We start from the raw sequence: 15,164 nt of genomic DNA on the forward strand, positions 1-15,164 counted from the left end.
TGACTGCTCCTCGTTTGTGTGTTCTCAGAGTCTGTATGAAAATTCACTTTGAATGGGCCAAAAACAAGTTTAAAGCACCTCCCTAGTTCTAAGAGGCTCAGCGGTAATAGCAGGAGAGGGGATTGTAAATCAGCTGGCTCAGTCATGGTCTGGGGGCAGGGTGGACCCTGGGAGATATCAGCCCTAGTCTGTGGTCACACCATCGTTCACCAGATTTCCTGATTCGTCTCTAGGCTTCGAATGGCCTCCAGTGCCAGCCAACAGGTCACTGCCAGGAAGCCGTGTGGCACACCCTCTGCCCGCTTGAGACCTCCAAAGTAACTCCCACATGTCAAAGCACTCTCACGAGATCAACGCCGTTCCATCCGAAACAGAAGCAAAAAAAAAAAATCGCTGGAAAAACTCTTGTTCTGAAGGAAGGTCAAAACGAAACTGCTTTGTCACCTCAGATGCTGAGTTTCTCCAACAATTTTTGTTTTCTCTTTCTGACTGCCAGCATCTGCAGTTCTTTGGCCCTTCCGGTTCAAGCTGGCAGATAGTCTGGTCACCTATCAGTGGGCCTCGGCCAAGATGGTGGCAGCTGGGCTGCCATCAATGTCATTACCCTGTGGTTTCCAGTTAAAATTCCATTCTCTCTCTCCAAAACCAACACATCCCACACCTCGGTTTGATACACACACCGTGTGATCCTCAAAGTGTACTCATCTCAGCGGCAAATTGGCGAGTACGCCCCATCACTGCCAGACTGTCGTAATTTAATTGGCCTCACCAGAAAATCCTCTTCGCAGTACACTCTCCCGTTGACAAAGTAGAAGGCTTTTCCCCGCAGCCGTCGGCCTAAGGGGGGGGGGGGGGGGGGGGGGAAACACATCAGGTCGGTTTATTAGAAAAAGAAACTGAGGCTGTACAAAAAGAGGGGGGAGGTTTCTGAAAAACGCACAGTCAATGGGAGTGCACGCTTCCCCGGAAATCACAGATTCAGGCTGGAGAATGGTTGGGAAGTTGGGGCAGGGAGTTACTCAGAGTATTTCCAATAGCTTTGGGAGAAGGAGGCTCCCCTTCTCCTGCCTTCCACCAGGGGCAAGGGTGGGGGGGGGGGGGGGTGGTTCGCAGAGGAGGGTCATTATTGGGGCAGGGAGCATGAGGCTGAGGGAGGGGAAGTAAAATGAGGGTGACAGTGAGGGCAGGAGACAAACTGAGACTGTGCAAAAGGGAAGAAGATTGGGAGGGCGTTGTTTCATGGTGTCGACTCTCGACCATACAGGTCTGCATCTTTAATTCAGGTGCCTCCCAGTCTAAAGGCGCTCTCGTCATCTTCAGTCACTCGCGGTGTAGCATTAGAGTGTGCATATGTGCGTGTGTGGAATGAGAGGCGTGGGGGGAGAGAGTGTGCACGTGTGTATAATGTCCAGTAACCTCAGTAAGCACAGAACCCAAACTATATAGAAAACTGTGATCCCACTAGCTGTGTAAATATTTAGTGTTGTAAATAAACCTGACTGTGGTGCTGTTACACGGACTAACGTGTCTAAAAGCACAAGTTAGCTTGAGAGAGAAATGAAAGATGGAAAGGGAATTTTAAAAAAACAGTATACAGACAAAATGAGAGATGATCAGAGGAGAACTGGGCATCAAGAGAACTAGAAACAGGAATAAACAGATTTGGAGAGAAACATGAAATGGGAGGGCAAAAGTGACTAGTGAGGGGAAGAAATGGAAAACACGCGCACACACACGTAGACAAAGAGACAAGTCTTTTCTCAGTAAAGAGTAACACCATTACTGATAGAGAGGGGAGATAGGGAGAACTAGGGTCTGAGGGAAGGGAGATGGTGAGAAGCATGGCACAGCTCGGGGTAAAGATGCAAGGGGCTGGATATTGAGAGAGACAGAAGGTAAGCAGGAAGAGAGAGAGATCAAGGGAAGACACTCAATATGAAAGTGGAACAGAGACAGAGGGTCAATGTTCAATTCATAAACACACAGCTAACCACCATGTGCACATTGATTAACTCTAACCTCACAATTCTGAAAATGCCAGTCACGAATTACAAGAGACAACTGACATTCCAAAAAGTTCACAGCTCAACGGGACTTTCTACATTTAAACAAAAATAAATTCAGTCTCCTCATTGTCATTACTATTTTTAAATGCAGAAAATAAGGGAACAGCTAATCTCAGTTGTGGCAAACCACAGCAACTTCTTTCACATCCTTTGTGATAACATTCCAGAACATTCCACACTTGTTGTGGGGCAGGGGGGCGGGGGGAAGCAGTCGATGTTTCAGAAACAGAGAACGCAGCTGGCTGCGCAGACACCACATAAATAAAAGTTGGGTGGAATGTAAAAAATGACAGCATTGCCAATTCTCGCAAACAGCATATTTCAGCTTGTAAATGTTATTAACGCAACTAATAAAATGCAGGCACTATCAAATATCAGTGTGATTAGTTGTCTCACATTTTGTCCCTGGCCAGTGAGCTAATCCCACTATCATTGCTGAGATTAATCTATTGTCTTTTTGAGCTGAACTGAAACACTTGCCTAAATAATGGCAGGTTCCCAAAACTCTGGGAGCTCTGCATTGCTCCTGCCAGCATCTCACAGTTGGGATTCATTTCATTTGGCAGGGGCTGGATTATAAGGTTTGACGGCCAGACTGGGAGGCAGAGTTTTGTACAAGATTTTGCCTCAGGTTGCAACAATCACTTGATCCAGCATAAACCACCTTCCAAACGCACAACCTCTATCACCCAGAAGGAGAAAGCAGCACGACCAAGTTCCCCTCCAAACCACACAAACAGACCCCATCCTCACTTGGAAATAATTCACCGCTCCTACATGGGTACTGGGTCAAACACCTGGAACTTCCTCATTAACAACACTGTGGGTGCCATTGCACACAAGAATTCTAGCATTACACAGGATGTGTGCTTGATTAGCAAGGGGACCAGGGTTACCAGAAGGTGGCAGGAGAATGAGCCCAAGAAACATACTAGCCTGTGATCAAGTGGCAGAGCAGACTCAACGGGCTGAATGGCCAAATTCTCCTCCTATATCTTATAGTCATGTGGTACATCACTTTGTACGTCACAGTCCTTTGGTACTAAACTCTTTCCCAGAGACAGGTGGACCAGAGGGGCGAGAGTGGACAGCAACACAGCTGGGATCGCTCTTGGGATGAGCAATAAATGCTAGCCCAGCCAACACCACCATGTCTGGGAAAGGACAGCGGCTGAAGAATTTTAAAACACAAACAGGTTATGTCTCACCCAGCTCAAGGTTCAATTTGCCAAATTTGAGATCTTCAGAAATAGCATCATCTCGGTCCTAAAAGGTATTCTTCTCATAAAACCATACCTCCTAGTTTTAGTCTCCTCCACAAGAGGTGCCACCTTCAGAACATCCATAAGACATAGGAGCAGAATTAGGCCATTCGGCCCACCGAGTCCGCTCCACAATTCAATCATGGCTGATAGGTTCCTCAACCCCATTCTCCTGCTTTCTCCCCGTCACCCTTGATCCCCTGATAATCAAGAACCTACCTATTGCCACCTTAAATGTACTCAAAGACCTGGCCTCCACAGCCTTCTGTGGCAGTGAATCCCATAGATTCATCACTCTCTGGTGAAGAAGTTTCTCCTTATCTCCGTTCTAAAAGATCTTCCCTTTACTCTAAGGCTGTACCCTCGGGTCCTTGACTCTCCTAATAATGGAAGCATCTTCCCAACATCCACTCTGTCCAGGCCATTCAGTATTCTGAAAGTTTCAATTATTTGGCCCCTCATCCTTCTAAACCCCAATGAGTATAGTGCCAGAGTTTTCAAATGTTCCTCATGTGTTAAGCTTTCCATTCCTGGGACTATTCTCGTGAACCTCCTTGGAATCCGCTGCAGGGCCAGTACATCCTTCCTGAGATATGGTGCCCAAAACTGTACGCAATACTCCAAACGTGGCCTGACCAGAGCCTTATAGAGCCTCGAAGTACGTCCCTGCTTTTATATTCAAGTCCCCTCAAAATAAATGCCAACATTGCATTTGCCTTCCTGACTACTGACTCAACCCGCAAGTTTACCTTGAGAGAATCCGGGACTAGAACTCCCAAGCCTCTTTGCACTTCAGATTGCTGAATTTTCTCCCCGTTTAGAAAATAGCCCATGCTTTTATTGTTCTTACCGAAGTGCATGACCTCCCTATCAAGCTCCCGATCTAGGATCTTTTCGCCTTGCTGTAGGTTAAGATGTTGTGAAGCTTTTTTCAGACAGGTGCTCCATCTACCATTCTGAGTAAGACAGAATTTCCTATACGTTAAATTCCCTGCACCAAGGCTTTGCATCATAGAACATAGAACATAGAACATAGAACAGTACAGCACAGAACAGGCCCTTCAGCCCACAATGTTGTGCCGACCATTGATCCTCATGTATGCACCCTCAAATTTCTGTGACCATATGCATGTCCAGCAGTCTCTTAAATGACCCCAATGACCTTGCTTCCACAACTGCTGCTGGCAACGCATTCCATGCTCTCACAACTCTCTGCGTAAAGAACCTGCCTCTGACATCCCCTCTATACTTTCCACCAACCAGCTTAAAACTATGACCCCTTGTGCTAGCCATTTCTGCCCTGGGAAATAGTCTCTGCTATCAACTCTATCTATGCCTCTCATTATCTTGTATACCTCAATTAGGTCCCCTCTCCTCCTCCTTTTCTCCAATGAAAAGAGACCGAGTTCAGTCAACCTCTCTTCATAAGATAAGCCCTCCAGTCCAGGCAGCATCCTGGTAAACCTCCTCTGAACCCTCTCCAAAGCATCCACATCTTTCCTATAATACGGCGACCAGAACTGGATGCAGTATTCCAAGTGCGGTCTAACCAAAGTTTTATAGAGCTGCAACAAGATCTCACGACTCTTAAACTCAATCCCCCTGTTAATGAAAGCCAAAACACCATATGCTTTCTTAACAACCCTGTCCACTTGGGTGGCCATTTTAAGGGATCTATGTATCTGCACACCAAGATCCCTCTGTTCCTCCACGCTGCCAAGAATCCTATCCTTAATCCTGTACTCAGCTTTCAAATTCGACCTTCCAAAATGCATCACCTCGCATTTATCCAGGTTGAACTCCATCTGCCACCTCTCAGCCCATCTCTGCATCCTGTCAATGTCCCGCTGCAGCCTACAACAGCCCTCTACACTGTCAACGACACCTCCGACCTTTGTGTCGTCTGCAAACTTGCTGACCCATCCTTCAATTCCCTCGTCCAAGTCATTAATAAAAATTACAAACAGTAGAGGCCCAAGGACAGAGCCCTGTGGAACCCCACTCACCACTGACTTCCAGGCAGAATATTTTCCTTCTACTACCACTCGCTGTCTTCTGTTGGCCAGCCAATTCTGAATCCAAGCAGCTAAGTTCCCCTGTATCCCATTCCTCCTGACCTTCTGAATGAGCCTTCCATGGGGAACCTTATCAAATGCCTTACTGAAGTCCATATACACCACATCCACAGCTCGACCCTCATCAACCTTTCTAGTCACATCCTCAAAAAACTCGATAAGGTTTGTAAGGCATGACCTACCCCTCACAAAGCCGTGTTGACTGTATTTGATCAAGCCATGCTCTTCCAGATGGTCATAAATCTTATCCCTCAGAATCCTTTCTAACACCTTGCAGACGACAGACGTGAGACTTACCGGTCTATAATTGCCGGGGATTTCCCTATTTCCTTTCTTGAAGAGAGGAATTACATTTGCCTCTCTCCAGTCCTCAGGTACGACTCCAGTGGAGAGCGAGGATGCAAAGATCTTCGCAAGTGGCGAAGCAATTGCATTTCTCGCTTCCCAAAGCAGCCGAGGACAAATCTGATCCGGGCCTGGCGACTTGTCAATCTTAATGTTTGACAAAATTTTCAGCACATCAGCTTCGTCTATCTCTATCCATTCCAGCATGCACACCTGCTCTTCAAAGGTTTCATTCACTACAAAGTTGGTTTCTTTCGTAAAGACAGAAGCAAAAAACTCATTTAGGGCTTCCCCTACCTCCTCAGGCTCCACACACAAGTTCCCTATGCTATCCCTGATCGGCCCTACTCTTTCTTTGACCATTCTCTTATTCCTCACATAAGTGTAAAATGCCTTTGTGTTTTCCCGGATTCCTTCTGCCAAGCCTTTCTCGTGCCCCCTCCTGGCTCTCCTCAGACCATTTTTGAGCTCCTTCCTTGCCTGCATGTAATCCTCTCTAGCTGAACTTGACCCTAGCTTCCTCCACCTTATGTAAGCTACCTTCTTCCTTTTCACTAGAAGCTCCACCGCTCTCGTCATCCAAGGTTCCTTAATCTTACCCCTTCTTGCCTGTCTCAGAGGGACATATTTACTCATCACTCCCAACAACTGTTCCTTAAACCATCTCCACATGTCTATAGTTCCCTTACCATGGAACAACTGCTCCCAGTCCATGCTTCCTAACTCATGTCTAATCGCATCATAGTTTCCTCTTCCCCAATTAAATATCCTCCCATTCTGCCTAATCCTCTCCTTCTCCATAGCTATGTAAAATGTGAGGCAGTTATGGTCACTATCACCAAAATGCTCTCCCACCACAAGATCTGATACCTGCCCCGGCTCGTTTCCGAGCACCAAGTCTAGAATGGCCTCTCCCCTCGTCGGCCTGTCAACGTACTGCGTTAGGAAACCCTCCTGAACACACCTTTTCAATGATTTTGAAATAAGTTATCGCAGGTAACTGGGCACAATTATAAAGAACCATGATTCTTAATGGAGTTTGATAAAACCCATTTTCATCAGAGAGAGTCAAATTCCATCAGCTTAAATTCGTCAAGGAATGGTAAGGTAGGGGTCGGCTTTCCAGACTGCCTCTCCCCGTGATGTAATCATATCTGATCTGACTGTGTCCCCAATTTTCTGTCTGGTCCTGCGCCCACCACATCAACTGCTTCCTGTAGAATAAGATTCCATACTTTCAGAGAAAGAAATGTCAGCATCTCAGATGTAAAAAGGAGCTTCCTTATCAAACCATACCTCCTAGTTTTAGTCTCCTCTAAAAGAGGAACTATCTTCAGAACGTTGACTCTATCAAGCCCGCGACCCCCGCCCCACCTCCGAGGATCTTTTCACCTTGCTGTAGGAAAGTTGTGGTGAAACTTGAAAGGGTTCAGAAAAGATTTACAAGGATGTTGCCGAGATTGAAGGGTTTGAGCTACAGGGGGAGGCTGAATAGGCTGGGGCTATTTTACCTGGACTGTCGGAGGCGGAGGGAGGAACTTTATAGAGTTCATAAAATCATAACGGACATGGATAGGATGAATAATAAAGGTCTTTTCCCCAGGGCAGAGAAGTCCAAAACTAGAGGGCATAGGTTTAAGGTGACAGGGGAAAGATTTAAAGGGATCTAAGAGGCAACTTTTTCATGCAGAGGGTGGTGCATGTATGGCGTCAGTTGCCAGAGGAAGTGGTGGAGGCTGGTACAATTACAGCATCTGGATGGGTATACAAACAGGAGGGGTTGAGAGGGATTGGGGCCAAATGCCAGCAAATGTGACTAGATCTAGTCAGCATGGACGAGTTGGACCAAAGGGTCTGTTTCTGTGTTGTACATCTCTGTGACTCGATCTTAGTGGGTTTCAGTAAGTTCGTCCCTCATTCATCTAATCCCCTATGGGTAAAGATCCAACCTGCTTTCAAATGAAACTTTTGATCACAGGGTTGGAAGTTCTACTTTTCTTTTATTGATCCCAGGAATTGTTTGAGAAAATGTTTTCTGACCTGTTTCTGATTCAATCATATCCTTTTTCCCAGTAGTAGACCAAGACCATACGGAGTAAAAAATTATTCTTCATTGCCCTTCTACTATCAAGTGTGCTTTATGACACTTTCCGATTGGGTTTGTTCGTGTGAGATTTTGCCTTTCAAGTAATGGAATTGAGTTTGCATTGAAATTTGAACAGCATGTCAAGAGATAGCTTGGCTGAAGATGGCCAAGACATCTGACACCCAGTCAATGGGTTACTGTTGCCTCTCAGTAATGGGTCTTACACAAACAGAGTCCCAAAGCCTAACCAACACTGGCTTTCCTTTCAAACCATACCCTTCAGCGCAGCAAACCACTCTGCTGCTGCGCAAAGGCCTGGTGTTAAATTGGAACTTTTATAAATAAAACTCCACTGCTCTTAGGGGAATAGCTGCATGTTTGGAGTGTTTCAGAGAACAAAATACCTGAGCAAATGCAAAAAACATCTCCAGGTCTTGCAATGTTCTAAACAATGTTCAACCAGCAGAAACAGCATCCCCCACCCTGATCGTCATCACTTTCCAAAAACAAAGACAGATTCAGAAGGTCACTGGTCTGTTTTAGCTCATCCTGACTCAAAGGTTCCTTCCCTCCCACCATCACATTATCCCACACTATCATAAACATTTGTAATTTCACGTTCCACTGCTTTACCTGGAAAACAAATCTTACAATGATCACTCTTTGCACAAATAAACTGAATACATTACTGAAATGTGATGCTTTGCCAATTTAAAACTGCTCCTCTCTTGGCACTGAGATAGCACGGTGTGAAGCTGGATGAACACAGCAGGCCAAGCAGCATCAGAGGAGCCTCTTATATCCTGCTCCTAAGATGCTGCTTGGCCTGCTGTGTTCATCCAGCTTCACACCGTGCTATCTCAGATTCTCCAGCATCTGCAGTTCCTACTATCTCTGTAACCTCTTTTGGCGCTGTCAGAATTTGGTTGAAGCAATGTTCTAAAATCAGTTACAATCCCAACAGCCAGGCAAGGAGGATAGAATTGAAGACAATCTTGGTAAAATTCAAAGCATTTATTTAAAGAGATGCACATCACAGGTATACACCTCTTAACTCAACAGTCACAATTTCAGTCCCTTCCCATTAACACGTGCACAGGTTAAGGCCAACCACTTGCTCACAATTAAATGCAATCAACATCCAAGTAAAAGATTTACGGATGACTGCCAAACTACATTTCACTAAACTCACTTCCTTTCAAAGATGAAAAGTACATGTTGCTAAGTTTTCTGACGCCCATGTGACCTTTTTCTGAATAGTCCACAATGATTAAATTGCTGTTTCATGTCTTCTTGGTTAGTTCTGGGCTGGCCAGAACAAGACTTTGCCCTGTATGACAGTTTACTGATTCGGGTTTTAGCTCAATCTCCTGTGGGCTTCATGGCTGGTGACCTCAAGGATTGACCCTACTCAAAAATGCCACCATCTTTTCAAAGCCTTTCACATCTCTTCCAAATGCAAATCTCTGAAATTATTTGCACTGTGGTTTAAGAGCATTATTCTAACTATTTTATCATTTATCGAAGGTTGGGGGAGGGGCATCGGGGGGAAACTATGGCAGTAATATCAATGGACTAGGCATACAGAAACCCTAGTTCATGCCACATGGAAACAGGTTCAAATTCCAACGTGGCAGAGTTTAAATTTAGTCTCAGAAACAATGACCAAGTAACTATCATCATTTGTAATTTAAACAAAAATTGGTTCACTAATGTCCTTTTAGGGAGGGGAAAACTGCCATCCCTACCTGGTCTGGACTACATACGACTCCAGACCCACAACCACATCAGTAAGGGTTAGGGTGATTCGAAACTGCTTTTTGAAATAGCCGAGGAGGCCACTCAGTTCAAGGGGTAATTAGAGACGGGCAATAAATGGTGTCATTACCAATGACACTCACATCCCATAAAATAAAAACTTATTTGATCTTTTCCATTCTGGCTCCTCCAGCTCACCTTCTCACAACATTATGTGCAGGCAGCACAGTGGCTCAGCACCAGGGACCCCAGGTCAATTCACCCTCGGGCGACTGTCTGTGTGAGCTTGTGCATTCTTTTACTGACTGTGATGGTTTCCTCTGGGTGCTCTAGTTTCCACCCACAGTCCAAAGACGTACAGGTCAGGTAGATTGGCCGTGGGAGACGTAGGAGTACAGGGTCAGGGTCGGGGCTGAATGCTCTTCAGAGGGTCATTATGGACCAGATGGGCCAAATGGCCTGCTTTCATACTCTAGGGATTCTATGGCAAAGCTGACTCAACTGCACTGAGATTATTCACCCAAATAAGTAATTTTAGCAAAGCAAGGAGGGTTAGAAACTGATCTAGAGAAGATGGAGGGAGTCCTGATTGAGGTGCATAAGATGAGGAGCATGGACAGGGTGAATAGAGAGCAGCGATTTTCCTCAGTTGAAGGGTCAATAATAAAGATGCACAATTTTAAAGTGAAATGCAGGAGATGGTGGCCTAGTGTTTTTAAAAATCGCTGGGCTGTTAACCCAGAGACCCAGACAACGTTCTGGGGACCTGGGTTCAAATCCTGCTGTTGTAGTTGGTGGAACTTGATTTTAAAAAAAACTCTGGAATTAAGAGTCTCATGATGACCATGAATCCATTGTTGATTGTCAGCAAACCCATCTGGTTCACTAATGTCCTTTAGGGAAGGAAACTGCCATCCTTACCTGGTCTGGTCTACATGTGACTCCAGACCCACAGCAATTTGACTGACTCTTAATTGCCTTCTTGCAATAAATCCTGGCCTAGCCAGTGATGCTGTCATCCATGAATGAATTTAAAAAAAAGGTTTAAGAGGGATTCGAGGTAAAACATTTTCAGCCAGAGGGAGGTGGGGGTCTGGAATGCAGCGCCTGGGAGGATAGTTGAGACAGGAAACCTCACAACCCTTCAAAAAGGGCCCAGTTCAGGAAACAGGGATTACAGAAGGTGGTAGTATAATTTTGATGGTCAGACTCAATGGGCTGAAGGGCCTCTTCTGTACTGTATGATGCTATAAGGTCTGGAGCCCCTTTCACCTTGACCCAACTGTGATAAGTGTGTACCATTCTCAATTTGCAACAAATACCTGCAAGTACAAAGCCAACTAGAAATCCGTTCCAGCAAATTTAGTAAATGCCTTTTTCAGTCAGAAGGTCCGCAAGTTCCACAAGCACCAAGCAGAGTCGGCCCAGCAGCGGATTCAAATTCTGGCTCATTAAAAACTCACTGCATCTACAAAATGTTTCTCTATCTTCCCCTTCGAGCCAATCATTTTAACTCTGAATTGTCTGGCTACTGAGCTTCCTGCCCGCAGTAACAGTTTCCCCTCATATTTCAAAAACATTTCCTCCTTCAAGAATTTGACAACTATTATGAGCCTCAACTTCAGCTCAGTTCCCGCTGTAGATGCGACAGGAAAGCAACAGCTGTGAATAAAGTGCAAGCTGACCTTTGCTGGGTTAAATAATGAGCAGAACCATCGGAACGTCAAAGCCAAAACGGTTCGATCCCCATCATGGTGTAGATGAGCAAATCTCTCAAACCGCCTTTAGCTTTTACACCAAAAACTCCACGAAGACCCAAGAACAGTGCTTTACATTAAAATTCTTTAAAATCTGCTTCGCATTCTGTTTTTACAATCTGCGCCTTCAGTCAATTTTGCCAGTGAGTTAATCATTTACTATTTGCCAATGTGGACTTTTTGGAGCAGATCTTTTGGCCTCTCAGCCTGATTCCACACCCCTCCCACCCGACCTCAACAAGTGAGTGGATAACCAATTTATAATCCAGATAGCCATGACAGAATTCAAACTAATGTTCCCCTCAGCATTACCCCTTTCTCAGGTTTATTAGCCCATTCATGTTACCTCTACACCATTGTATAGAATCCAAATGGGGAACAAAAAAAAGAGTTGAGAGAATGCGGAGTTGCAACTGCTGCTGGATCAAATTGCAAATGTACTTGTCATGCGGAGTATTTTCATGGATAGGTAGCAGACAGGAGGCATAAATTGGTCTCTTTCTGGTTGGCAAGTTGTGACAAATCATATGCCACAAGGATCATTGCTGGACCCTCAACTTGTCCCTGGAATATACACAGAGATAGTAGGAACAGTCGATGCTGGAGAATTTGCGACAAGAAGGTGTGTAGGGCTGGATGAACACAGCAGGCAAGCAGCATCAGAAGAACAGGAAAGCTGACGTTTCGGGTCTGGACCCTCCTTCAGAATTCTGTGTACAGGTATTGCTTGGTCTGCTGTATTCCTCTTGGAGTATATACGCTTGTTCAGATAAAGGAATGGCAGGTGCAGTTGGGGCAAGTAAGTTGTGAATTTCAGGAAATAAAGATGTTATAGATAGTGGGCAAAAATATTGCAATCGGAGTATAAAGTGGGAAAATGTGAAACTGTCCATTTTGCCAGGAAGAACAACAAGAAGCACATTATCTAAATGGTGAGAAGTTCCAGAACTTTGAGATGCAGAGGGATCTGGGTGTTTGAGTGCTTGAATCATGAAAGGTTAATATGCAGGTACCGCAAGTACTTAGTAGGATATCATTGCTTATTCAGAGAGGGATAGAACACAATGTTAGGGAGTGTATGCTTCAGTTATACAGGGTACCATTTAGACCACATCTGGAGCACTGTGCATAGTATTTATCTCCCTATTTAAGGCAGGATATGATTACATTGGAAGTTTTCCATTTGGAGGAAGTTTACCAGGCTGATGAAAGAGGATCGTTCTAAGAGGAAAGGTTGGATAGATTAGGCGTGCATTAACTAGGGATCAAAAGAGTAAGTGGTGATTTGATTGAAACATAGACAATCCCGATGGGTCGTGGCAGGGTGGATGAGGAGACAATTGCTTCTTCTATGGGGGAGTCTAGGACAAGGGGTCAGTGTTTAAAAATCATCTATTTAAATAGGGATCAGGTGACTTTTTTGTCACAGAGTTATCAGCCATTGAATCTTTCTGCTTGAAAAGGCAGTGGGAACAGCATCTGGGTATTAATAAGATAGAGGTGCACAGATACATCTTAAGCAAGAGAGTGGAAGGTTGGCGGGGTGATTGCAACCTCGATCCACATTCCCGATCAGATCAGCCAGGTCTTGTCTAATGCTGGATCAGCCTCAAAAGGGCTGAATAGCCAGTCTTATTCCTTGTTTATATGGGAATATATCTGCGTACCCACTGCGGGGCACTGACAACACTTACTACAGGCACTGCAGGTGAAACAGGCATCATGGTACAGGTTCCCCATGGCTTGACAAGCCTGATGTGCTCCATAAACCGCTTTGTTACACTTCACACACGTTCCTAGGAGAAAGACAGACATGAAAAGGTTAGGTTAGGACAGTCTACGATTACAGGAGGAATTTCAACATCATGAAAGTACACAGTGTTTGTTTTCAGGGCCACTGCAGTGTCCAAACTATTTCTAAAGACTTTCTACTTCAAAGGGGCAGCTGCAGGGAATATTCGCTCTGAGGAAGTGACAATATGTTTTTGCCCAACCATATTTCAAAACAGTTACATCAAGATGCAAGTGTAATCCGAGAATGAAAAATTAAAGCTTGTTAAACACTTCTTTCAAATTTTCTTTTTATTCACTGATGTGAGTTTTAGCTCCAGCTGGATATCTTTACCTCATGTGGCCGTCCTTATGTTATCCCTCAATCAAGAAACTTGAAACATGGTATTGAAAGATCTGACAGATGTATATTACCCCTCCTTAATTTTACAAACATCATATTCAGAAGACCTGCAACAGTCTGGGCTGGTCACAGGCTATTCAGTTCCAAACTGTAGTATGTTTTCATCAGCAGGTCTCGCTTCAGTAAAATGGAGACCAAAGATCTTTGTACCTTCACATTCCACACAGTCACGATTATCATGAACATTTCTTCGAAAGGTATACCAACCATTTGACACACAATATTTACAACCTTTCCTCTCAAGAGGCTATTGGGAACCGGTCCTGTCTCCTCCTTTGGCTCAGCGTCAATTTTTGTCTTTTTCTTTGTTTAACCGTTCACGAGATGTCTGACCCCCGACTTGCCCTCAAGACGATGACAACAATATTCCATCAAGAATCAATGCAGTCCTTGATGTGTAGCAGCATGGGGAACAAAGCTGTTAAGGATGGGAGGTCCACGATTTTGGCCCAGAGACAGGAAGGAATGGAGAAATATTTCCAAGTCAGGATGGCGTGTCGCAGGGAGGGGAACTCACAGGTGGGTCATACATCTGCTGCAGTCCTTGTCCTTCTAGGTGTTAAGAGGTTTTGGTTTTGTAAGGTAATGCTGGAGAAGTCTAGTTGAGTTATTGCAGTGCACTTTGGAGATGGTATACACTGCTGCTACTGCCTGTGGCTGGGTGGGAGCAAAGAAGCTCAAAGAAAGGGGCTGTACATTTAAGAAAGAGATGAGGAGAAATTTCTTCTTTCAGAGGGTTGTGAATCTGTGGAATTCTTTACTGCAACAGGTTGTTGAGGCTGGGTCCTTAAGTGTATTTACGCTGAGATAGGCAGCATTTTAAATCAGTAAGGGGATTAACAGTTATGGAGGAAAGGCAGGGAAGGGGAGTTGAGGGTTACCAGGTCAGCCACGATCTCATTAAATGATAGAGCAGACTCAGTGGGACGAGCGGGCTATTTCTGCTCCTGTGTCCTACGGCCTAACATTGAAGGTTGTGGATGGGGTACTGAACAAATAGGCTGCCCGTCCTGGATTGTGCTCCTGCAAAGAATCAAGGGACGAGTTCCTTCCCTATGAAGGGCTATATGAATGCACAAGGCATAGTTGTGCAATGGCCAGAAGATCACAAGAAAGATATGGACTTCCCAGTTCGATATGAACACTTCACAGGTGGTGTCAATGTTATAAACAATCTTGGTGGAGTCACTGTGTTAGCCACTTGCAATAAAATGTTAACATATTCTGGTCTCCCTCCTCTCGGAAGGATGTTGTGAAATTTGAATGGGTGCAGAAAAGATTTACAAGCATGTTCCCAGGGTTGGAGGGTTTGAGCTATAGGGAGAGGCTGAATAGGCTGGGGCTATTTTCCCTGGAACATTGGAGGCTGTGGGGTGACATTATAGAGGTTTATAAACATCATGAGGGGCAGAGATATGGTGAATAGCCTGGGTCATTGTTTTCCCAGGGTAAGAGAGACTAAAACTACGGGCCATAGGTTTAAGAGGAGAGGGGAAAGATATGAAAGGGAGCTAAGGGGCACCTTTTTCACGCAGAGGGGGATAGGTGTATGGAATGAGCTGCCAGAGGAAGTAGTAAAGGCTAGTACAATGACAGCATTTACAAGGCACCTGGACAGGTT

At 44.9% G+C, this 15,164-nt stretch overlaps 1 protein-coding gene across 2 annotated transcripts in view; it reads right to left on the reverse strand.

The window, feature by feature from the left end:
• Window positions 1–15,164, reverse strand: part of limd1a (LIM domains containing 1a) — a 49,299-nt gene that overhangs the window by 13,423 nt on the left and 20,712 nt on the right. Inside the window, exons 2-3 of one of the 2 annotated variants that reach the window (XM_048522484.2) lie at window positions 13,044–13,145; window positions 770–837 (exon numbers count right to left, since the gene is read on the reverse strand). In XM_048522484.2, coding sequence (XP_048378441.1) covers window positions 770–837; window positions 13,044–13,145 — 170 coding nt within the window. Of the gene's footprint in view, window positions 1–769; window positions 838–11,277; window positions 11,468–13,043; window positions 13,146–15,164 lie in introns of those variants that run through there. The other variant, XM_048522493.2, reaches the window with a different exon arrangement.

This window comes from Stegostoma tigrinum, chromosome 2 (assembly GCF_030684315.1).
Source record: "Stegostoma tigrinum isolate sSteTig4 chromosome 2, sSteTig4.hap1, whole genome shotgun sequence".
In the NCBI taxonomy this organism is placed as follows: Eukaryota; Metazoa; Chordata; class Chondrichthyes; order Orectolobiformes; family Stegostomatidae; genus Stegostoma; species Stegostoma tigrinum.